Genomic DNA, 26790 nt, shown 5'->3' with positions numbered 1-26790 from the left:
AGCATAGGGAGTCTCTGGGTGATGAATCTGTCCCTCCAGCACATCCTATTAATAACCGTGTTGAGGTTTAAGTCTCTTGCCCTTGTAGTTCTGATGGATTTAGATCTTTTGAGGTGAAGCATGTTCATTAATTCCGGGTTGGACATGGCCTTGTATGTCAGGCATAGGTCACCTCTGAGCAGACGGTAAGCGACTGAATAGAGCTGGAGTTCCTTCAGTCGGGCAGCATAAGACATATTTTTGAGACCCTTTATCCTTTTGGTGAGGAACTTTTGGGGCCTTTCCAATTGCTGCAGGTGTCGGGTCAGATAATTTTAATGCAGAGGTGAATATATACAGTATGTAAACAACTACAGTGTGGTGAAGCTAACTGCATTAAGCTCGGATCAAAGAAACCACCACCAACTGCAGAAGTACTCAGATTTACTGTTTATAGTGTGGAATTATATTTCAAGCCGTGACAGACTAATAAACACATAACCAAACTGAACAGAAATGACTTTGTTCTTGGTTCAGAAGAGTGCAACCCGGACTCTACACAAATTGTACCAACTTTAATAAGTGGTCAAAGAATCTACTGGATATGAGCAAAAGGGGAGGGTGTGTGCAGCTGACAGAGGTTTAACCTTCTTTGGAAGTCATACGTCTGCTGCACTTCATAAAAATGGTGAAATGCATTATGTCTACAACTAGTGGGGTTTGGGCTTTATTAGCCTAAATGTCTTAATAAAGAATTATAAAAAATAAAAACTTGGGGGCATTCAGAAGTCATGCAGCTGAAAAATAACTTGTTTATCCTTAAGGAGCAATAAGCATATTTCCCATGGGCATCTGGGAAAGGTGGTTTAAGGTATTACACAGTGAAGTCTATGGATTACCAGGGTCTTTTTGGATGTTTTTTGCCTTTTACTTTAACTTAACCATAAAATCCCTCTTTCTCCTCTCCTTTTATACTGATTCTTGGTAAGTAAGCATTTTGAGCAGTGTTTGGGTTTTTTTTCTTTTTGTTTTACTCTCCTTGAGTATGATAGCTTTCAAATGAAATGGTCGTGGCAGTAGGTCAGGAAAGTCTGCTAACTGGTTATCCATGGAAGTACTGGTGACCTTCATTTTTCTCTCAACCCTCACTTAGTTGCTGGACATGCTAACAAAACTACCATGTTACACAATTCTTAAGATACCCTTTCTCATTTACTGGTGATGGATCCGGAGGCACATAACTTCTCTTTTATAGCAGACTATTCCCTGCCAAAATGTTTTAAGGTTTGACAACATTCGTACTTCACAAAGATTCTTAAAATACACAGCTCAGTGCTTTTCGGCCTTATAAATTCATTCAGTGTGTGTTTGTATTGTGTGTCACTGTTGCATACAGTACTGCTATGATTAAATGAATGTTAAGCACATCTTCTCCTAAACTTTCACTTCTACCAATTCACCAAGTCAGTAGAAAATCAACTCCTCACAAAACTACAAATTATGACAGCACTGTTACTCTCAAATAACCTTACTATTTCAAACTAAAATTAATCTGTGCACAAAAGATCCACAGAGAAATGACTTACATCTGTATTCTGCTCCAAGCCTGAGCATGAGTCGAATTGGAAACACCTTGGCCCAGGGAGTTTCCCATTTCTGAATAAGGATTCCAAACAGATAGGGTGGGTTGGGCAGTACAAGGTCCTGCAGTGACTGATACGTAGGAGCAACATAAAGGAACCCACCATGCTCTTTGCTGCCAAGGCCACTCTGGGTGAAGAAGGAATGTCCCAAGTTGTTAACAACATTACCTGAGAATACAAATGATTTTTATCACAAGTGTAAATGCTGGTGATGCAATACTACTAAATGACTACAAACATAGTAAGGTATCACACACGTTTGCAGTTATCAGCTGCAACATTACCTGAGAATACAAATGATTTTTATCACAAGTGTAAATGCTGGTGATGCAATACTACTAAATGACTACAAACATAGTAAGGTATCACACACGTTTGCAGTTATCAGCTGCAACATTACCTGAGAATACAAATGATTTTTATCACAAGTGTAAATGCTGGTGATGCAATACTACTAAATGACTACAAACATAGTAGCAGTTATCAGCTGCAACATTACCTGAGAATACAAATGATTTTTATCACAAGTGTAAATGCTGGTGATGCAATACTACTAAATGACTACAAACATAGTAAGGTATCACACACGTTTGCAGTTATCAGCTGCAACATTACCTGAGAATACAAATGATTTTATCACAAGTGTAAATGCTGGTGATGCAATACTACTAAATGACTACAAACATAGTAAGGTATCACACACGTTTGCAGTTATCAGCTGCAACATTACCTGAGAATACAAATGATTTTTATCACAAGTGTAAATGCTGGTGATGCAATACTACTAAATGACTACAAACATAGTAAGGTATCACACACGTTTGCAGTTATCAGCTGCTGTCTATCTGTTTTTTAAGCTAATCACTGAAAAAGTTCACAAGTCTCTTAAATTTTGTAGGTTTACTCAAAAACAGACTTTTTACAGCAAAGGGTGGATGCTAACATTTTTTGTGAGGGGAAACAGAAGGGAAAGGAAAGTTAGAAAAACTGAACTTAACACTGTTAAAAGACCATACTATCATGTTGGTATTCTCAGCCTCTGCATTCAGATAAATGTACAATAAGACAGCAGGTGGAATGCGCAGTAGCCAAACAAATTCAGCAATCTATAATCATTTTAACATTATACTTCTAAATAACGTGCACTTTGGCTACATGAAATATGACAATGTTTTGTGTCTACTATTCCCAACCCTTCAAAATTGAAAGTGGTACTTTTTTGTGTGTGTAATGCAAGAACTGTTTCACAAGCAGCAACATAGCAATTAAAGGTCCATTAAAGTTCTGTGATGTTAGTATAGTGGACAAATACTCCATTAAGAAATGTCATAACAACTCATAAAATAACAAGTCAGAAAATACAGTTGCAATAGGAGCTTAGAATAATTATAAAAGTTCGAGTAGATTTACTGATGCAGTGCTGATTCTTGGGATTTCTGCCTGCAAAAGTACAATAACTTGCACAAATACCAGGGCTTTCACCTTCTCCCTCCTGGCCCTGCCGACTCGGGATGTTGGTGGTAAAATGGACAGTCAGCAGATGCCATCTTCAGATGCTTCTTCACCGGACTCCAAGTCACAGTTACCTAGGAACCAAAAGACCCAACCCAGTGACAAGGACTGAATGAAGTGAATTGGGTACCCTCCCTAATGTCCTGGCAATGGTCAGGAGCGAGTGGGCAGAGTGAATGTTACTGCAATGGTCAATCTATTCAAACATCTACAATTACATACAAACTGAACTAAGTTCTTTGCGGTTCACTGTTGTAGTACTGACTCTTGGAATGACTCCTACAGATAAGCAAGAGTGGGTGGATGGATAGAAACAGGAGCAGGGGACAAAAGATCCTGCAGAATGGCCAAGGTAAAACCTGCCCTGGCCTTGGGCGTGGTATTTACATTGTAGTGCTTGACAATAGTGGAAAAGAAGACCAGGTGGCTGCTTCCAGAATAGATTGGGTGGAGAACCCCTCTAGGAAAACCTGCAGTGGCAGCTGTGGCCTTTGTAGAGTGAACTCTTACTCTGTCAGGTATTTGTTTCTCATGGTGGAGGTAACGGAAGGCAATACAACAGCCAATATACTTAGATACAATTTATTTGTTGACAGGTATTTCTTTTCCTTTTGCAAAGGAAACAAGCAGCTGTTCTGACTTTCTGCTTATTTATGTCTAGCCATGTAAAACCCAAGTTACTTGTGCACATTAAGGGAATGTAAAGTTCTCTTCCCCCTTATTCTGATAGGAAAGCAAAATAACAGCAGCTGCATTGACTGGTTTAAGGACAGCTGTCACCACTTTGGGCATGAAGGAAAGGTTTGTGTGCAAAATTACTGTCTCTGGGCTCTCTACACATGACACAATGAAAATCATAGCTTCATCTAGCTGAGGTCAGAGCTACTAAGAGGGCAGTGTTTCAGGACAGCATCTTGAGACTGGCAGAAGCAGTTGCTCAAAGGGTGGTAACGTTAGTTTTTTTCTAACACAAAACTGAGGTCCCAAGATGGTGCTCTTTAAGGGAGACATCTGGTAAAGGACTCTGTTGTGGATTGTTTGCAACAGACAGAACACAAGGAGTTGTAATAGCAAATAAACAGATATGCGTGAGGCATGAATCACGAGAGATGCATAATATGGGTCTGCTATAAAAAAGTCTGACAGATAATGACAGAGGCAGCATTAATGCAAAAGATAAAATGCCAGAGCCCGATGGTAGTATCCCACTGGAAATTTACAATCTGGAAGAAGCTACTTGAGTTTTTGGTTATTTAATGAATGTCTGAAAATGCCCATTTCCTCTCCTCTTGGAAGGAAGCCACTGTAGTTGGTATCCTTAAGCAAGAGAAAGAGGCCACCGTACTGGAATTTTACAGTCGGACTTTCATATCTAATCTTGACTATAAAATATTTATCTCAATACAGGCAAGAGAGACTTCACATTCTTCTCCCTCAGCTAATACGTCTGTATCAAACTCATGTAATGGGTGGAGAACCACAGCAGATAATATAAAAGAGAAACTCTAGGCCATCTGGTTCATTTTACATAAACAGGAGAGTTTGCCAAGGATGTGCACTATCACCACTATTATTTGTACTATACACTGAACCCTTATTGAACATACTTAGAACTACCCTATATACAGGGGCAAAAATGGACAACCAAGATCATGTTAGCACTCTGTGCCTATGATCTGATAAGGTATACTGTTAGTTTGGACAAGAAAGGATATTCCAGGTGCTAAGGCAGAAAAGGAAATTTTCAGTGTGCAAGGTTATATAGTTAAGACAACTATACTTTGTATAAAATGATATCCCTTCAGAGGACATGTCAGATAAATATTTGTTCTTGCATAATAATGGGGGGGGGCACAAATATTTCAGGGTAATCTTTAGCTTTTGATGCAAAAAATACACAAACATAAGTATAATGGTAAGCTGAGAAAAACACAACAGTTAAATGGAAGCATGTTTTCTTAGACTTCTTTCAGAGGGTGCAAGTTCTTTACAGGTTTATCACTTTGCAATTAATACATTTATCTAGTGAATACCAATTTCTCCTTGAAAGCACTTTGAAGTCAACTTGAAGGGGACATATACAGCTTTTCTCTAGGAAAGGAAGAAGCCAAGAATTTCTTGGCAGATATTAACACTTTGAAAATATGCAGGGGTTGTGAGGTTCCAAGTGTATACTATATAAAGATAGCAATTACAGGCCTGTTTTCAAGGATTACAAATTGGTTTTACTGGGCGGTATGGAAGATGATGTACCTCCAGATGCTTGTAGTGGGAATAGGTTATGGGACTTTTTTTTTTTTTTGCAGGGGAGATACTGGAGATGTTCAATTAGTATGTTTTAACTCTCTCTCTCTCTCATAGCAACTTTGTAGTCAGTTACACAGCAAACTAGTCATGAACACTGGAAGCAAGCAATGTAACCAAGTCAGGCAGTCCCAGAATGGGGTTTCGAAAGTGGTATCTGGAAAAGTGGGTAGGAAGACCAGGGGGTCCAGGCTATTGCGAGACTCTCTTTCATAATGTATTTTTGGATGAGGAAGCATCTTGAGTACTCTCCGCTGGGGCTGTTTTGGTCTAAGAACTTAAAAAATACTGCCATAAACCTAACGTTCTTAGCGGTTAAGGTTAAGCATAGACTGAAGCTGGTGAAGTGGATGGCACAGGGGTGAAAGGTGACCTAGTAGTGTGGAATGGACTTACTGGTAAACCATACAAGATCTTAATAGAGGGTCACATAAGTTTTACCAATACATATAGAATAGGTTGAGAGCAGTATTTAAGCTGACAAATTCTAAATGAGCATTGGTCTTTTTTAAGATCAAGGAAATAAACTTTTTTTTGAGTTAGCAGTGTTTATTTAAATATTTTTGCACTCCATCAAGGCTTTCACATACATATTCTGGGGCAGATGCCTAATGTTGGAGATATAAAGCTAGTCTAGTTCAGAAGGTTCATAGCCTTTGGGAATACACAAAGCTAGGGAACTTTAAGGTAAACCTATAAAGGTAGTTAAAATACGTGAGTAGATCACAGCACCACTAATGCTTATTATTAATAGTTTTATGTTCAACAAAAAGGTCTGACAGGTAAGTTAGGACTAAGGACAGCTGAATCTGGCTTGGTTCTCGTCTTCAATTAAGGCACCAATAGAATAACTTTTTCCACTTAGCTATACATGATTTTCTACTGTTGGGTTTTCTGGCCTCTTAGTACGTTCAGCACAGCCTCGGAAAACATGAGCTTGGTGGGGGAGCTAAATCATTTACCCTGCCAACCTTAAAGTCCTCAATTTAGGATGTGTATCTCCCATGGTCTGGATTAGAAGGTTTAACTGCTATGGCAGAAATAGGGGATTCTTCCTGGCAAGGCTTAGAAGACTATGCTACCTTTGTCAAAGGGGTGTGAGATACAGATGTCTTCTCTAAACCCATTTCTCTTTCTTTGAGAGCCTAGAGGAATGCATTTTGAGCAGTCAGTTTCTTGCAAAAGCAAAAAGGTCTACTTTTGGTCCAGATCCAAGAATAATTTCCACTTTATCATCCATTTGCTGGGCCTAGTTCTGTCTTCTTTAATAACTGTGGTATTGTCTGTATGACCCAGCTGGAAAATTTTCTGCTACAAAAAAGCTGACGTTTCTATTTTAGTCAATATGTGCTGTCTAACACACTAATGATGATAATGTGGAGCATAATTTCAGTGCACTGTATATACTAATACTGAAATAAATTAATTTCTGTGGTTTCTTTGTTTGTCTTTTCGGCTTTTTCCGGTTAGGGGATGATTGGCATTCAATTTTTATGGTGCCGAGTTGCCAGCCCGACGCCCAACCTAGAACGAAGGCACGCCCATTCACGCATGTCTTTCATAGGCCACTTGACCGCAGGGAGGACATGTAGACTCCACACAGAAAGCACTCCAGCCGAGAAATCGAACAGGAGAACCTCTTGCTGTGAGGCAACAACGCTACCGCTGTACCACCGCACTTATCAGCATCATCAGATGTCTTGTATTTCTTTTCCTTTTACTTGAACAAAAATAAGGATTCCCTCATCAAAGCAGAGGCTGACGATTTCACTGTGAAGCTCACAAAAACTTATGGTGTATCACAAAACCCCTAAGGTTCATGTCTCACCTCAGTAACATTTCTTTAATAAGATTCACAATGATTACAGTTCTCAGCATCATGAGCATCTCTCAGACCAGATAGAGGTGAGTGAGCCAGGTGGCTCAAGATCTGGTAAGGTGACAAGCCAGGAGGGAAATTAGCCATTTTTTTTCCTCCCTACTGCCTTCAGACCAGGCCTGCAAGCTGCAGGAGCTCTCCTTTAGATATTCATCAGCAGAAGTTTCAGTTGGAGACTTCACCACTGAGATAATGCCCTTTTTTCAAGCTAAACATCCAGCCACCGCTATGCACTACCCCACTGGCTCCTTATCCAATCAGAAATTATTTACAGACCAGACCTAACAGCAATCAAAGCCTCCAGGTCTGGTCTACAAATAATGTAATATTGGTTAAGGAACCAGTAGAGGTGGTACACAGTCCTGGCAGGCAGGCAACTTAAACAGATGGTCTCTAGCTGTAAATTCCTACTTTCTTTATCCTTTCTGACAACAGTGCTTCCACTGGAACCTGGTTTCTTAAAGATCTGCAATCTGTTCTGAAGGAGTTCTGGACAACTTTCTATATGTCTAGCTGAGCACGTTGGATAGTCCAATGATCTCTATCAGAGTTTAATGGAGTCCACGAACCATCACTATGTGTGCATTTTCCTCTTTTTTGTCCTTTTTGGAGGCCAGGAGAGCCACCCTACAGTAAGTACTGTTTATTTAAAAGAAGACATAAGCTTATAACAGTAGGAAAGAGTTGGACAAGCTGGACAAGCTGCAGGCTTAAATTTTGTTTTAAAGACAGAGAGGTTCTTGTATTTGGTCATGAAATCTGGAGAAACCCCAAAATAGTCTGAGGGTGTTAAAATTGAGGACAATTTGAAACTACTGCTCTAATACACTTAGCTTCCAAAAAAATACTGCTCCTACTGTAAGTGACAAACTCCAGTGCAATGTTTGCCCAATTCCAAAAGACTAGCTGCCAACATAACTGACTTACTCCAGTATAAGGCCCATCTATACAGCAGGCTTAACCAAAGTAAGTCACACCAACAGTAAGTCTTTTGGAATCAAGGTGGTTTGAAGAAGTCTTTTGGAATCATGCCCCAAAAGTAAATAAAACAGCAGATTTTACATCAACATGCATTTTCTGCACAACAGAAAGTATGAAGCTCTAATATCTAGCATTACTGATAAACTCTTAGTGATTTATCAGAAAGTCTAAATGGGGGGGGGGGGGGGGGCAGGACAAAAGTATGAGGCAAAATCAGGTACATTCTGCAAAACTGTATACAGTTGAGATATATGACCATATTCTACTTAACACAGCTAAAAAGAAGTGGACAAGCTGCAAGCTCTATTTTTTTTTTATATTTGTAAATACAGTGGACTCTTGTTTATAAGAATTCTGGGCAAAACCAGCAATAATGGAGGGCAAATACCCTAAATCAAGGACATATTTTAAATATTTTTATTGTAATATTAGAATGTTGCTAGATTAACTGTTCTTGTATTATCATACATTTTGTGAAGGATATGAACTGTAAACCTCAAATTCTTGATGGTTACGAGGTAACTTATGCAGTTAATGTAAGCTAGGGTAGACAGAAGGACAAGCTGCAGCTAAGCTATGTTTTATTAATTTTTTTATATAGTAGTGTAGCTTTCCACCAGAATCAGAAACAAATCTAGAAATAAACACAATCGGGGACACTTTTTAAAATATTAGTACTATTAACTTGAGAGGCTGACAGAATAAAAGAATATTTGAGAATGTGAATTAACATGCATTTTTCTGAAGCAAGAGAAGTGTATATCTCTAATTATCAATATTCAAGTGTAATTTACCATCTTTTCTGTCAAAATGACCAATTTTGTGAGGGATTAGGAGGGACATAGGAAACCTTTGAGCTAAAATCAGGGACAGTAGAAATATATGAAGAGTAGAATTTTTATTTGTAATCTGTGCTGTGTCCTATCCTAATCAGGGGCTCTTTTAAAACATTTGCACTACTAATTTAATAATCTGAAAGACTAACAATGCAAACTAACATACTTTTTCTAAAGTAAAATAAATGTACATAGATGGTTGTCAATATACATAGACACTATCTTTCCCCTTAAATGTGCATAGATGCTGTTTTTCCTCCCAAGATGTGTACGCAAATTGTTTCGCCCCCAGAAGTAAATGTAGATGCTGTTTTTTTTCTTCGCCAGAAATTTACATAGATGCTGTCATTTCTCCACAAGTGCATGCAGATGCGGTCTTTATTCTTTTCCAGAAGTATATCTAAATGCTCTCTGAAGTTGGAGTATATAAGTATTAAGCGTAATTCACAATTTTTCTCCCAAAATTGTCACTTTTAGGAGGAATTAGGAGGGATACAAGAAAACTTAGTGCCAAAGTCAGGAACCACCCAGAAATTTAAGGACAGTTGAAAGGTATGAGAAGTAGAATTTCTTTTAATGTAAATCTATGCTGCGTCCTGTGCAGCCAATGACAATGTTAAAGAGGTGAACGAACTTTAGTTCAAACTGAGCTTTCCGCACAGCAGCTCTGAAGCTCCTACTACCTAGATCAGTGAGAAATCCAGAAATAATAAGGGACACTTTTAAAATATTAGCAATATTAACTGAAAAATCTGACAGACTTTGAATGTGAAAGAACAAGCCTTTTCTGGAGTGTACAAAGATGTTTTTTTTGACACAGAAAAGTACAGTCATGCTTTTCCTCCTAAATTCACTAATTTTAGTGACATTAGGCAGGACAGAGGAAAACTGAGCCGAAAAGAGGGACATCCCTTAAAGTCAGGAATAGTTGAGAGATATGCAGTTCTGATACATTTTAAAACCAAGAGGCCTTTTTTATTTTTATTGTAAATATATGTGCTGCATTTGTGACATGACATCAGCTTTTTTGTTAATCTATGCTGTATTATTAATTGAGCCGCAGTGGTGCAGCGGTCAGCGTTGTCACCTCACAGCAAGAGGATGTTCATCGTGCATACAGCTGCAGTCATAACAGATGGGTTCTCCTGCTGTCAGGCGGGTCCTCAGTCGGCCGAATTCCAAAGTCTAGGTCTGGCGTCGGTTGTCGTCGCCTTCTTCCCTGACGTCAGTGCGACAGGGGTATAAAAGAACCAGCCGACGCCATTTTCTTCAGTCTTTCTTGCTGCGCGGTGCCCGAAGCAGAAACAGTTCGCAAGTGCCGGTAGGCCAGCTCCTGAGATTACGAATATTTTTCAACCGAAGACTTCTAGAAAGCTAAGTACCCCGTTGGGGAAACTTTTCTTGCCTCAGACCGATGTCAGACAAAGTTAATAATTGCATTTCATGTGGGAAGCAAATACCGCATAAGGATTTCCATTCCATCTGTATACCTTGCTTAGGCCCAGACCACGACGTCTCGGCCTGTCGTTTTTGTGCTACATTCAACAGACGCACTATTAAGCGTCGGGCGGAGTTTGCCCAACACTATTTTGGCAAAAAGTTTAACTACAACATGTCGTTGGATACTCCAACTCCAATTTTGAGTAAACGACGTAAAGATAAGGACCGACATACGAGGTCCGCGACTTCTTCCGACACCACGCTAAAGCCGACTACATGTGCTCCGGTTCTCAGCGAGGCACCTACACAGCCCCTGACTACCAATGACACTTCATTAGTGGTGTCCTCTGTGCCCGAGTTCGCAGGCTCTTCGGCCCACACCCCGACTACTGATACCGAAGTCACTCTTGGCGAGGAAACTCAGAGTTCAGACAGGCTTGCCACCTCTCAAGGTGTCTTCAGGCCTTCTTCTTCTTTTTCCATTAAGGCTTACACTAAATCTAAAGAAGCCATGCATTTTAAAAGACAAGCTCCACAGGGCCCCTCTCAAGGCCCCATGCCTAAAAAGCAGATGCTCAAAATGGCTGAGGATTTGATTACTCTTATCAGGGGTTCTCAACCCCCCCCCCTGGACAAAAGGCCCAGAGTGGAGGAAGAATACCTTTCCTCGGACCAGGCCTCCATTACTTCAGAGCATTCTGAGGACCAGGAACATTATTACTCCCCTTTCGAAGATTCAGATGCAGAGGAGTCCATTCCCTCTGTCTCCCCCCTGAGGATTACTCTTTTGGGGAAACCTTGCATACCTTGAGGGAACACTTCCACTGGGAAGGCCAAGAGTACTCAGACTCCAAGAAAAGGCTCAGGGATTTCCTCTTGCTCACTCAGCACAGGCCTCTGGCTATACCTCCTGTATTAGACATATTAGATGATGTGTATTCAGAGGCCAGCCTTAACCCAGATTCTTTACCTCCAGCTCCAGTCAAGCCTGACAGGTATTACCGGGTGCCTGATTCACACCAATTCCTATACAAACGCCATGCGGCTGACCCAGAAACTATTTCACAGGGTCCCAAGGGAATTAAGGCCTCTACTGCCAAAAATCCATTTCCTTCAGAGAAAGATTCCAGAGCTTTAGAAAAGTGGGGGAAAAAGGTATACACCTCGGCCACTTTAACCATGAGGGCATTAAACTGTCAGTTCCATATGTTAAAGTATCAACAGTTTTTGTTATCTCAGTTGAAAAGCAAAATGTCACAACCTGAACAACCAGACTTGAAGGAGTTGCAGGATTTGTTGCACAGTGCAGAGCAAGTGGATAAACATACCTTGCAATGTGGTTTTGATGCTTTAGAGGCCTCTTGTAGAGCTGCTGTTACAGGATCAGTCATACGTAAACATGCTTGGCTCAAAGAGCAAACCTTACCAGATCATGTCAAAGCTAAATTACTAGATGCACCTCTTCAAAAAGATGTATTGTTTGGTGTTAAAGCTGAGGAGGTATTAAACAAAATGGAGGAAAAGGCAAAATCAATGCAAACAGTGAAAGATTTCCTACAGGTACAACCGCCACATTTCAGCAGAAATTGGCCTTCAAAAAATTGGTCCTTTCCAGCCACAGACAGACCTCAAAGAGGTAGATACAGGCACCCGAGAGGTAGAGGGCAATCTCAAGGATCATTTAGAGGCAGACAATGGCAAACACCTACACCAAGAGGGGGTGAGGATAGTTCACAGCCATTCAGAAAGCAGACCCAATGACTTTCCCCTTTGCATGCCAAGCAAGGCTCAAATGGCAGCACCTTTAGGTGGAAAACTGGCATTATTTTCAAAAAATTGGCATATTGTCACAAAAGACAAATGGATCCTGGACATTATAGACAGAGGCTACAGATTCCACTTTCACACCCTTCCAAAAATGAGAGGCATGCCAAACCTGCCACACAATCAAAGGGCAGAGGCACAAAAACAAATTTCAGATCTCATGGACATGAAAGCTATTCAAGAGGTACCTGCACAAGAACAGGGTCAAGGTTTTTATTCCAGACTATTCCTGGTACCAAGGAAGGGCAAAGATTGGAGACCTACTTTGGACCTATCCATCCTAAACAAATATTTACTCGTACCAAAGTTCAAGATGCTTACATTACAGTAGCTTCTTCCCATGCTGGGCAAGGAGTCTTGTCTGGTGACATTGGACCTCAAGGAGGCATACCTGCATGTCCCAATCAGACAAGATTGCAGAAGATACCTCAGATTTCTTGCAGGTTCATCCCATTATCAATTCTCTGCATTGCCCTTTGGCTTATCTACTGCGCCCAGAGTGTTCACGAAATGCCTGGCATCAGTAATTGCCTTCTGCAGACTTCAAGGGATACAAATATACCCATATCTGGACGACTGCCTGATCCAAGCGGACAACAAACACAATCTTCTGAAACACCTGGCGTTTGTAATAATGTTGTTGAAATCTCTGGGATACACAGTCAACAAAAAGAAGTCAAGACTAATACCCTCTCAAACAATAATTTTCCTGGGTGCCAGCTTGGATACAAACACCCAGATGACCTACCTCACGCCAAAGAAACAAGGGCAATTAACTCAATACTTCAGAAAACTGGCAACCTTCACCAGGCTGACTGCAAGGAAAATCCTGCAGACTCTGGGATTCATGGCATCTTGCATCCTGCTAATCCCATGTGCAAAGCTGCATATGAGGAAACTTCAATGGTACCTAAAAAACTTATGGTCTCAACACAGCCACAGTTTGGAAACAATCATACCACTGATTCCATGTCTTCAAAAGGAATTTCTGTGGTGGGCTCAAGCATGCCAAAGAAACATAGGTCTCCCATTCTGCAAGCCTCAAGCAAATCAAATAATCACAACAGACGCCTCGGACAACGCCTGGGGGGGGGGTGCACATGACAGATCGGTGCATTCAGGGCAAATGGTCACAAAAAGAAAAGCACCTATACATCAATCAAAAGGAAATGCTAGCAGTAATAAATGCTAGTATGGCTTTCAAAGACCTACTGCATCCAGGGCAGCTATTGATAAGAACAGACAACACCACAGTGATGTGGTACATAAACAAACAGGGAGGAACTCATTCATATCCCCTGTGCAGACTAGCCATGTCCCTTTGGAACACGGCTCTGGAATTGCAAATCCAACTTCAAGCACAATTCCTGCCAGGGAAGGAAAACACACTGGCAGACAGCCTGAGCAGAAATATGACAGATCCACACAAATGGAAGTTGCATCCTCAAGTTTTTATAATGATAATTCAAGCATGGGGAAGGCCAGACATAGATCTCTTTGCCACCCACAGAAATTACCAATTGACAAAATTCTGCTCAAGGACCTTTCATCCATAGGCCTGGAAAGTGGACGCACTCTCTTTCAGTTGGACAACAATGACGGTTTATGCCTTTCCACCTCTTCCACTGCTGGCCAAAGTTCTATTAAAAGCCAGAGCATACAGACCAAAGATGATTCTCATTGCTCCAGACTGGCCAAGACAACACTGGTACCCACTCCTGAGGAGCCTGACGCATTCCCCACCATGGATCCTGCCTCTAATGCCTCTTCTACTGACTCAGCACAACTTCAAAACTCTTCACAGTCAGCTGAAAACACTCAATCTAGCCGCATGGAGAATTCCTTAAATTCACAGCAGACCCTACTCTCCAAGGAGGTGCAGGATGTCATTTTGGAGGCCAGAAGACCTTCTACTAGAAAAGCCTACTCCGCAAAATGGAAACGGTTTTGTGTCTGGAATCAGAAAAAGGGTCAGAATCCTGGAATACTGAATTTACCTCAAATACTACAGTACCTAGCCGAGCTGCTAAGCAGTGGACTTTCATTCTCCTCCATCAAAATCCATGCCTCAGCCATTTCTGCAGAGTACAACACTGATCCTCCTTTTATTCTCTCACCCTCTCTTAAGACAGTTCCTCAGAGGGGCTAAGAATATAAAACCCCCAAGGAAGCAACCAGTACCAGCTTGGGACCTCAATTTAATTCTAGAAAAACTAACCCTGCCTTCTTTTGAGCCAGCTGCTTCAACAGATCTGCAATATTTGTCATGGAAAACGGCCTTCCTTCTAGCTATCACTTCAGCACGCAGGGTTTCGGAACTACAAGCCCTCATGGCTGTGCAGCCTTTCATCATTTTCCATCAGGACAGAGTTTCCTTATGAACCAATCATTCATTTATGCCAAAGGTAGTATCCAGGGTAGCCTTGAATCAGGCTATCCACTTACCTATGTTTTACCCTAATCCACAAAACAAAGGGGAGAGGCTACTACATTCCTTGGACATTCACAGATAGCTCCATTATTATTTGGACAGAACAAAGCCTTTCAGAAAATCAGAGCAACTCTTTGTGTCCTATGCTACAGGTGCTCAAGGGAAGCCTATTTCCAAACAGACAATCTCAAAATGGATAGCCCACTGCATACGCTTTTGTTACTCTTTTCATGGTAAAACTGTACCTACAGGCATCAGATCTCACTCCACAAGGGCCACAGCTACCTCTGCTGCCTTCCTCAGGGGGGTTCCTACCAAAGATATTTTGGAAGCAGCCACTTGGAGTTCTGTACATACTTTCTCCAAGCACTATCACCTACCATTATACTCCAAAACTAGAGCGGGCTTTGCCACTGCAGTCTTGCAGGGCATCCTGGCTCCACCTAGTTCCACTTAGTGCCTACCACCCCTTTATTAGCTTTGGGACTCTACCCATCTGTTATGACTGCAGCTGTATGCACGATGAACATAGTACAGTTTTGTACCTACCATAAATGTAGATGTTCAATTGCTAATACAGCTGCAGTCCATGTTTCCCTCCCTCCTTCCCCTCTTGGGACAGGCCTTATGGCTAACACCTCCTCATACAACCTCATTGGGGTATTCTTTTATGGTGTATTTGCTTGCAACTACTGTTTTTTGATTATATTGCATTTGCTTTACTTCATAAATTTATGTTTTGCCTTCCTTCTGGGGGCACCTGACATCTGGGGCAAGAAAAACTGAAGAAAATGGCGTCGGCTGGTTCTTTTATACCCCTGTCGCACTGACGTCAGGGAAGAAGCGACGACAACCGACGCCGGACCTAGACTTTGGAATTCGGCCGACCGAGGACCCGCCTGACGGCAGGAGAACCCATCTGTTATGACTACAGCTGTATTAGCACTTGAACATCTACATTTATGGTAGGTACAAAACTGTACTTTCTTCTGTTCAATTCTTGGCTGGAGTGCCTTCTGTGTGGAGTCTGCATGTCCTCCCTGCGGTCGAGTAACAATTAAAGACATGCAGGTAGTTTCGTGCGAATGGGTGTGCCTTTCTTGAAGGTTGGGCGTCGGGTTGGCAACTCGGCACCGTAAAAATCCACTGCCAATCATGAGCAGACCGGAGTTCTGCTGTGGCGACCCCTAACTGGGAAAAGCCGAAAGACATTACTTTTTATGCTATACTATTAACATATACATAGTGCTGCATTTAGAAAAAATGGTGAAATCCATAAAGCAATGATCTGGTATTCCAAAGGGCAGCCTCAACAGTCTACAGGACAGAGTAAAAGATTAGGGATGAGGATAACTGCTCAGAATGTTGGAACTCAGCCTCAGCTAACTTAGCAGAAATAAAGTCCTCTTTCTAGTAGAAAAAAAATTAGTCCAGTTGAGGGTTTACGCAGATAAGAAATCTCATCCATCGTTGAATGAAAATCTGTTTAAACCCTTACATAAATAGATTTTTCCTCTGGAAAGACAACTTTGTTTTTATATTTGCTAAGTTTTTCTAAGTTACTTGCGGACAGGATCCAACATCTGAAGTTATCTTTATTCCTAATTTTATAGTTCTATATTTGGGACACACACAGAGTCTTCTTCTTAATCTAAATCCATGGTTTAAGGCATTCCAGAGTGAAACAACAAGGGTGGCCATTAGATTTGGGAGGATTTCACCTTTGGCTCAATGTTAATGTGCAGTCCTACTGTGCTTAGGTTTGTGTTGTAATGAAAAGTTCTTTGCTTCTATTTACCTTAGTAATCAGCTCAAATGAAAAATGTTGCATCAAACAAGGTATACAATTTCCACCTGTTCTTCTTAATATATCAGTTTATGTTTAATTAAAGAATGCGTGGCCAATGTGAGGAAAGGAATGGAAATGGAAGAAGTACTGCAGTACATAACCTAAAGGCATCAGATTAACATAGTAATGTTGGCCCATATCAAAAATGTTGTTCTATAACACCTAGAGAAGAGATTTTAGTTTAATTTTAGCCTGGCTTCTTCAGTTTGTGAGAAACAAGGGTACTGTACTGTGTACAATACCTAAAGATGAATATACTAATTACATCAAGGCAGTTCTTGCAGTACGTTGTTAGGCAATTCTTTTTTAGGTGTGTTATAGAACTTTACAAATAATCATACGGTTAAAAACTGTAACACAACATTTGGCAACCGTCTCAGTGCTACATTAAGAAATGTTTTTCTCTTGTACAAGTTCACTGGAGCACATATCCAGGGTAAAAGGATGATGGCGGCTCCTTACTGTTAGTGTGACTCGTGATAAACAGACCACTGTGAGTACACAGAATAGCTAGAGTAAGTGGTAATTGCAACCTATGAAATGGCATTCACATATATCTCTCAACTGTCCAGAAGTTTGCAGAATGTCTAAACTTTTTGACTTATATTTTTGGTCTGTTCCTCATAAAAACTGTGGATTTCTGGCAAATTACTTTGGAGTGAAGCCACTAAACAAAGACAGACACGTGACTTTAGGACATTATATCCTTCAAAACATAAATGCTAATACAAAATCTGTTATTTTATCAACCTTCTAAGTTAACAGCAATATTTAAAATTTGTCCCTGGGTTTGCTTATTTGCACCCCCCCCCCCATCATTACTTTTTGGTTTGTCCAGAGCTCTTGCAGTAAGAGGTTAAGAAGTAGATCCACAGAGTGCTCTTCAGTCCCTGCCAATCAAAGAATGAGTCAACGACATAGCATATGTGAGTTACAAACAATGCATTCGCCATCAGTGAATACAGATGTAAACTGTATGCTAATAGGAATGTTCTAAAAGTCAAATGGTCACCTCCAAGCAATCTCCACAGAAATGTGAGGAGCATTCATAATTCCCACTACATTCTCTTTCAAGGGAAAAAAATGGAAGCAAAACACATAATAAATTTCAGTCCAAAGCAAGAACATGGATTTTTGATAGGTCGAATGACCATAACAGACTTTATGACCAAGATGAGTGTTTTAGCATTAAGTAAAAAGAATGCAAGTTATTTACTTAACTGCAGCGTTAGATTTCTTTGGTCTCTGTTGTGACACTGGAACAGCAGTGATGGCAACAAACACCTCACAAACTTGAGCCCCTTTCAACAGAAACCCTTCCTGTTGTGAATCCTCCAGATCGAGTATGCTCCTTTTACAGACTTCTAACACCAAATAAGTATACTTGATACATTTCATATCCTTCAAACAAACCCCAAAGATCTCTCAAAAAAAGGGCAATTTGGATGGGGATGGTGGGCGGGTTGCTCCACTACCTGAACAGAGACGAAAGGATTCTAATGTCCTGGTTAAGTTTATAACCTTCATATTAATCAGATCCTGTCCATACATTAGAACAGCAAGACAGAAACCCAGGCTAGCGCAGGTATTCTACCTCAGTTAGCCTTTCAAGATGGTTGTTCTAAAGGAGGCCCTTACTTTAGAGAAAGTATCAAGACTATAATGTTTAGTAAAGGTATACAAGGAAGACCAAGTGTCTGCTGCTGTAATATCCTGGAGAGGCAGATTTCTGAGAAAGGTTGTGGATGTGGCTTGAGCCCTGACAAAAACATGCCTTTGGAGGAACAGGCAACTTGTTGACTGCCTTGTCATACCAGAATGACATGCAGTCAGTAATCTACTTTGCTAACATAATCTTGGAAATCTTGTGATCCAGTTTAACTGGCAAAATTAATAAAAAATCTGCTCATCTTTCCTAAATGTTTTAGTTATGATACAATTAAAAAAGTAGTTGTCTGTGAACATCTAGGCAATGTAACAGGTGCTCCCGTTTATTAGAGTACTTTCAAAAAATACAGACAAACAAATATGCTGCATTACATTAGTCTGTGTTGTCATTTTAGGAAGAATGGATGGTTTCATTCTATGGTTTGGTTCTAAAAGAGACTCTTTCCTGATAGAAAACAATATATGGAAATTGCAAACACAAGGCCTGAAGCTCTGAAACCTACCTTGCTGAAGTAATGGCCATCAGAAAAGCAGCCTTCAAAGAAAGGAATTTAATAAACACAGAGCCAGCTGGTCCATGAGTTTGAGGTGATGGCCATCCATGCTTCCCAAACGCCTCCAGAGGGGAACAACTGAATAACCTTTTGGGTATCACAGGAATGAAATCATCAAAATGATCTCCTTCTTATTTGATTGTATTGAACATCAAAAATTCTAATATAAAATTTAAGTTCCAAGCTAGTGTTGGTCTAGTTAATGGAAGCATCAAATAAAAAAAAATACCTTTAATGAAGGCTGTACCTGATTTATGTGCAGGTAGTAATGAATGATTTGAAACACCCTCATGAAAAAGAAGAGACGGCTTCGAAATGAACTCTGACAGAAGAAAAGATAGCCCTTTTGTTGTACAATTTGGTCAAAAAGATTAAACATTCATCCAATGGTGCAAGACTTTGGGGAACTGTCTCTGTTCTGGCCCTATAAAGCAAATCTTTTTTCCATTTAACCTTGTAAACCTTTTGGTTTCGAATATTTCTGAGCAGCATTAATGAGGCCCACCAACTCAGAGGAGGAACTGAGGGTTTCTGGCCATCATGGGAACTGGAGACACCAAACAGACTGAGGGACTAAATGCTCAGGTGAGGCAACCCAGATGAGTAAGACAGCAGAGCAGAGCTCTGTGGAAGAGATAGGGTCTCTTCCTCAGATTAGGCCAGAGCAAGGGGAACCACATTGAGGAGGCCAGAACAGTGCTATGAGAATGAGCTTGACCTTGCACTCTGGCATTCTGCATGAGACTTGGAATCGGCGGAAGTGGGGGGAAGAAATAGAAGGGGCCAAATGCAGGAGAATGCATATCTTGGTGACTGTCCTTCTAGAACTATACTGAAAATGAAGAAGCACTTCATGATGAATGACAAAGCAAAAAGATCACGGCACAGTTCTTGTTTCCGGAGTACACTGCTTGCCACTTCGGCACTGAGAGACCATTTGTGAGAAAGCAAAATCTGTCTGCTGAATATATTCTCAGTCACAATGTATGTCTCCAGTATGTGTGCTGCTATTGGAAAGTGGCACGATGCCAATGCCAATTCTCACAATCTCATTGCTTGTCTACACAGAATGACAGAATGAGTCCCTTCTTGCTTCCTGATGCACTACACTACTGCCACGTTGTCCAACTACTTAGCAATCACACTCGGAGAGCACATCCTGAAGTGCTCACAACACTAGGAGCATTGCCCTCATCTCTAGAATACTGATGTGCACTGAAATTTCATCTGTGGTCCTCAAAACTTGTATCATCTTTCTCAAGAAGTGTCCCCAAGCCCCCATCCAAGGGAAGATGCATCTGCCTTAGGAATCAGCTTAATAAACGGAAAGCTGTCTGTCAAATTCTGAAAATTGGTCCACCGCTATAGGCTTTTCCTGACTGCTTCTCACAATGTTTTGTGTGATGCATTGACTGGCAAGCTTGATCCCACTGGGTCTGAAGTATCCACCACAGAATCCTAATATTGAGTCTGGCATGAGGAACCACTGTGATGGAAGCAGCCATTAAATCTAACACCTTTAGAACACTCACTGATGATAGCCTGTCCTGGTAAAACTTCCTCTGGTATGGCTGGGACTCTGACTTGAGGTAAATTTGCCAGCTGATTCAGTCTGCTAATTCAACAGCCTATAATACCATATCTTGAGATTCCTGTGGGTTGGACTTGGCCATGTTAACAGTGATTCCCAAAAAAGACAGATGTAGAGCGAATACTGCATTATGTCAATCAAGCACTTTAATGTGGCGGCTGCCAGGAATGAATTGCCCAAGTATGGAAAAATTCATATTCCTAAGAGTTGCATGTTAGCCACGATCAGAGCCATACATTTGGTGAACATGTATGGGCTATGGTGAGACTGAACAAAAGGGCATGAAATTGAAAATAATAGGGTCTTACTTGGAAGCAAAGGTACCTCCTGGATGCTGGATCTATTTTTATGTGAAGATAAGAATCCTGAAGGTCCACAAAGCACAACCAGTCCCTGCCTGTAGGCATGGTAGAATTGACTGTATCATTACCATTCAGAAAGTCTCCTTCTTTACATGTTTGTTGATCAGACTGAGATCCAAAATCAGCCTGAAGTCCTTGATCTTTTTGGGAGTAAAATCCGATCTTCTCTGGTACAGTAAGACCTTCTGGATTGCTCTCTTTTTGAGAGGGTGGCACTAGTAGGCAATGAGAGGTTTGGGTATGTGGTGCTGTGGAAAGGTGAATGAAGTAGCCTCTGGATACAATTCTCTTTACCCATAAGTCCAATGTGATTGCCATCCATACTGAAATGTGCAAGGAGAGACACCCCCCCCCCAACTGCCTCCAGAGGGGAAAAACTGAATGAACCCATCAGGCATCATAAGAGTGAAATCCTTGAAGGGATCCCACTATCTCTCTGATGGTTTGTATCACCTCTACCCCTGGGATGGTGACATGACTGAAACTTTCCTCTGCCTGAAGAGCTTCTGTCTGGCTTCTGTTTTTGCTGAGTCTGCTGGAACTTGCTCCTGGAGCTTGTATAGCCCCTTTCTGATTACACTGGAATGTCTATTGAGGAGTAATGAACTTAATCCGAAGAGCAGTGAGCATCTTAACCTCTTGCTCACTGGTAAACAGCCTCTCTTTGACTTGCTACTAGAACACTGCAGAGCCATCAAAGTCAGCATTAATGAAAGTTAACTTGAAATAGCCTGGGAAATCTCTTAGGTGTAACCAGGCCAGTCTCCTCATCATCAAACCTGAGCCCACTGCCACGGCTGCAACATCTGTCAGATTGTGTACTAAACACATGGAAAAAGAAGAAATTGTACTTGTAGTAGCCACCTGGGATTCGAGTTTAGAATGCAGACTGCCCCCACAGCTGTTCAAGGTTTCTGCTGTCTTTTGTGCAATATACCTTGAAACCTCACCGTATGCACCATGCAGTTAAAGGTTCTAACAGAATGTACTGGATGTATAAACATGCTTCCCTAATTTATCCGTCATCATGAAGTGTTGGAAGGATGAAGGGACTGAGCATTCACAGGGACATCTTCCTTCGTAGCAGCCAGCCACAACAACAGAATCAACAAGGGGTCCTTTACTCCAAAACATTCTATTTTTGGAAATAAGCAACATCCTACCTGGTTTTCTGTGGATCAACTACGGCAAGTCTTATTCTTTCTAAAATTGAAGATTGACAAGAAGATCATTTTTCATCTGCATACCTCTAAGCAGCCATTTTGTTGAAGGACTGTTTCTAAAAATCTTACTCATTGCACATCATTTATGTAGAACTTTGTCCTTTACTTTTGCCTCATTAACTGCTGACATTACTATTTGATGAGGACTGCTAAACAGATACAGGCTATCATTCATAATGATAGTGTTCCTGCAGATGGCCATGGTATGGGATACAATCTCATGCTCTCTAGGGACATCAGAGTGTTTTACATATCTGGTCAGAATACCAACATTGACCTGCAGCTAATTCTATTCATTTTATGAATGCACTGCATTTTTGTTGTCTCTACTTCTCAAGTTCGTAAGTCTTCTCAAGAACAGTCCAATGTTTTGTATCTGAAGTACTCATAGAGATTTGACCACATTTCTCTCTCTCTCTTCAGAAGACATTTACAATTTCAGTAAAGCAATGAATGTGAGCCCTGTACTGACTACAGACTTATTTCAGTAATTAACATCACTTCCTACCTACAAGCATTTGCCTATCTGAATCCCATAACCTGACATGGTGGAGCTAAGGTTCTCTGATACTAAAGACCATTGTTTTCTGCACATTGGATATAAACAACTTTAATTCTGGTCATCTGATTTAATTTAGCAGTGAGTGATTGAAGTCAGTGCATTCTCAAAACCAAAACTGACAGCACACAGAAAATGCCTCCCTCACACCCATCAATAAATATTTATAACAGATTCCAGTAGTACAAGGCGTTATGATACAACTATGCTATGCTAACTATAAAGCTATGTCCCAAAATAATGCAGTCATTCTGAATTGCAGCCCTCAATGTACACAGGAACTAGTAGGATTCCTGGTCATCTCAACATTTGCATACCAAACAAGCAGTATCACCTCAGTGCTGCATAAAAACCAAATACAAAAAATAAACAGTCACATTAAAAAGATAAGTAACCAGGGAAAAGGCGAGTAGAATACCTATATAGAGAAGAACTCACTAAAATGTGTCCTCTTACCAGAAGTACCTCACAAAGTGTATTATTTAATATATTATTTCCTCCTCTCCTGTCTCTCCAGAAGCTATAAAAATTGGGTAAAACAGTAAGCCAAGCATCAATAACTGGGGGAAGGTTCCAGCACATGCCAAAAAGTACTTCTAACCTCATATGGAAAATGTTATTCTAATACCTAATACAAGAGTGATATACCTCCTATTGAGAAAGACTCAGAAAAAAAGAGGATGCAAAAACAGTCCTCTCCTTGCAAAATAAGTCTAAACTTGACCATCTAGGAAGCTCTGAGAATCATCACAGAAGAATACAGTATAATACAAACAGCCAACAAACTGAGATGGTTTGTTACACCACTGAAACACTCTGTTTGGAGCAAAGGAAGGAATAAGCTATCACTTTTGACTGGGAAATAGAAGCCAAAGTTGAACACTAAGATACATAGTGTGGAGCAACTGCTTGCCTGCAATCCAAAGACGATCACAAAAGGAATGCAAATGTATCTTCTGATTCAGAACAATGAACAACATCACCTTAAGTGTGAAAACAGAACTCAATAATGCCAGTAAATCCTTCAAAAAAGGTATAAGGATGTCAATAAATTTAAGGCCTGGAAGACAGTGCAGAGGATGAATAGCTAATAGGGACTGCTTACTCTAGCAAGCCAATAGGGCTGCTCATGACAACAAGCCAATCCTTATCTCCCAAAAGTTTATATCAGTAGCTCAGATGAAAAATATCCACCGGTGAAGCACACAGGTCACAACAGTATCTCAAGTGCAATAATGAAAAATAAAGGCACCTCCTGGTGATCTAGAGATCAGATGCACATCCTATAGTAAGGAGCTCAGGTGTGCATCCTTGACTTTTTTAATGCAAACTCTCTTTTTAAGAGACAGTACCCACCCTGACTAGAAATTCATATCTACTTAATTTGGTTCTTAAAATATACCTCCAGTATGTTCCACACCTGCTGTTACCCCACCACTGGCCAAATCAGGCCACCATGTCATAATACTCTACAAGACAATCTGGACTCAGATGTTCTCAAAGCTTACTGTCTTCAGCAACTTCTCCAAGGCCACCTTGCTAACACTATCTGATGATCCAAGGTGTTTTAAGTGCTCTCCATTCCAACAGGATGCCACAGATACAGCAGCCACTAATATACCACTAAATTCTACTCCTACTGAAATTCCTGCATTGAGGCATTTGTTCCTATCTTCTATAAGCACAATGGCAAGTTTAAGAACAATCCCCGACATTGGAACATCAGTATCAATAAATTCTACAACAAGAGGAAAAAAAGTTTGGACCTAAAGAATAAACTTAAATTCCCATGCAGTGAAAGAGTCTTCAAAAGGATAAATAAAGAACTAAGGAAAAATACCAATGCCAGCAAGGCAAAATATAAATGAAATGTTATTAAATCATCCAAGGACCACCAAAAGTAATCAAGTACATCAGGAATCTTAGAAACAATAATCAACACTATACTGAGCTTATATACAATAGCACTACCCATTCTGACCCAGATGAAATTGCAAACATACGATCAAACAAATTTACTTAACTCCTCCCTCCATGTCTTCCTCACCTCACCCAATAGGCAACCTCATAACTATATCTGAATAAGTCCGAAATGCCCTCTCCATTAACATGAACACTAGATGAATAGGTCACACAACCCACAAGGTTGTTTCTCTGTTAGGATGAAATACACCTCATACCTATCCAAGCATAACCTGTCCACTTGGGATGATTTATCCAAGGTCTAGAGAAAGTACAGTTGTGTACAATTACCATAAATGTAGATGTTCGAGTGTATTCACAGTTGCAGTCATCACATTTGGGTTATCCCTGCCAGGGTAGCCCTCGGCCAGCCCGAATACCAGACACTTAGTATTTCTGCGTCAGTTGCTGTTGCTTGAGGACTGACATCAGGTCGTCAGTAGTATAAAGTAAGGCAGCCAATGCCATTACATCAGTTTTTCTTGCCCAAACCTGTCAGGAGCCCCCAAAGTAGGAGGCCAGCTTCTGGTAGAAGAACCCCACCAGTGGAAAATAAATACCAGTTATGTCCCTTGCAAGGAAAGGGGAACAACAAGGCAGAATGGTAACAAAAGGAGAAAGAGAAAAAAGGGGGATGGAGGGAGGGAAACCAGGACTGCAACAGTGAATACACTTGAACATCTACATTTATGGTAAGTGTACACAACTGTACTATGTTCTTCATGTTTCACTGTTGCAGTCATCACATTTACACAGATTCCCAAAGCTGAGGAAATGGGTGGAGGCAGTCAAGGAAGCTAGGGGCTGGCTAGGATGCCCTGCAAGACTGCAGAGACAAACCCTGCCCTGGATTTGGAGAAGTGAGGCAGGTGGTAATGCTTGGTAAAAGTGTGAACAGATGTCCAGGTGGCAGCCTCCAGGATGTCCCTGGTGGGGACTCCTCTGAAGAAAGCTGCAGAGGTGGAGGCTGCTCTGGTGGAGTGTATCCTGACCCCCTTGGGGGGAGGCTTACCATGCTGTTGGTAGCAGAAATGGATGCAGTGTGCTATCCATTTGGAAATGGTTTACTTGGAGATGGCTTTGCCTTCTGCCCCTGTAGCAAAGCTAACCAGCAACTGATCAGACTTTCTGAAGGATTTAGTCCTGTCCAGATAGTATCCGAGCTGTCTGCACATCTAGAGAGTGAAGAATCCTTTCCCCCTTGTTCTGGGGATTAGGAAAGAAGGTGGGCAAATGAATGGATTGATTAAGAGCCACACTGGACACCACCTTGGGAATGAAGAATGGGTTAGTTCTGAGGGATACCCAGTCTGCATGGAAGATAATGAAGGGTTCCACAGCCATGAGTGCTTGCAGCTCAGAGACTCTTCTGGCTGAAGTGATGGCCAGAAGGAAAGCTGTCTTCCAGGAGAGGAATTTTAGCTCTGCAGAAGAAGCTGGTTCGAAAGGAGGCAGGGTGAGCTTTTCCATGCAAAAGTTAAGGTCCAAAGCTGGTGTTGGTGCCCTTCTGGGGGGCCTCAAGTTGCTAAGCTCCTCTGAGGAACTGTTTGATTAAAGGGTGTATTCAGTGGGAAAATGAGCAGAAATAGCAGAGGCATGAATTTTTATAGAGGAGAAAGAGAGACCACTGTGTAGTAGGTCAGCTAAGTAATCCAGGATGAGAGAGATGGAGGGCTGTGCCATATTGGCTCCCTTAGCCTGGATCCAGGTGCAGAACCTTTTCCATTAATCTGCATAAGACTTTCTGGTGCTAGGGCATCTGGCCTCACGGATAACATCCAGACCTGTTTACTGAAGATGGCAGTTTGGTTTGGGGTTAGGGAATACGACAAGCTGCCAAATTGAGTGTCTGCAATTGGGGAGGCATGAATTCTCCTTCCCTCTGGGTTAGGAGGTTTGGAATCTGAGGAACATGCCATGGAGGCAGCTGGGACAGGCTGCGCAGCAAGGGGTAACAGTGTTGTTGGGGTCAGTCTGGAGCTATAAGAATGGTCCTTAATTTTTCCTTCCCTATTTTGAGCAGTACCCTGGGGATGAGAGGTAGGGGAGGAAAGGCATAGATCAAGGGGTTGACCCAGGGGAAGGACAGGACATCCATTTTCCAAGCCATGCAGTGATGCTCCCTGGTGCAGAATTTGCTAAGCTAATGGTTGGTGTGGGAGGCAAAGGGGTCGACCTTCGGGGTTCTCCATT

The 26790-nt window shown here is 41.2% G+C and overlaps 1 protein-coding gene across 1 annotated transcript in view; it reads right to left on the bottom strand.

Moving 5' to 3' along the window:
• Window positions 1-26790, bottom strand: part of ZFYVE9 (zinc finger FYVE-type containing 9) — a 1427803-nt gene that overhangs the window by 623793 nt on the left and 777220 nt on the right. The window contains exon 10 of the mRNA XM_044086014.1: window positions 1566-1790. Within this exon, the coding sequence (XP_043941949.1) occupies window positions 1566-1790 (225 nt within the window). The remainder of the gene's footprint in view (window positions 1-1565; window positions 1791-26790) is intronic.

Source organism: Protopterus annectens, chromosome 10.part0, assembly GCF_019279795.1.
Source record: "Protopterus annectens isolate FY-2018-M chromosome 10.part0, PAN1.0, whole genome shotgun sequence".
NCBI lineage: Eukaryota > Metazoa > Chordata > Ceratodontiformes > Protopteridae > Protopterus > Protopterus annectens.
Note: the sequence above shows the minus strand (reverse complement) of the source record. Positions and strands in the feature narration are given on the sequence as shown.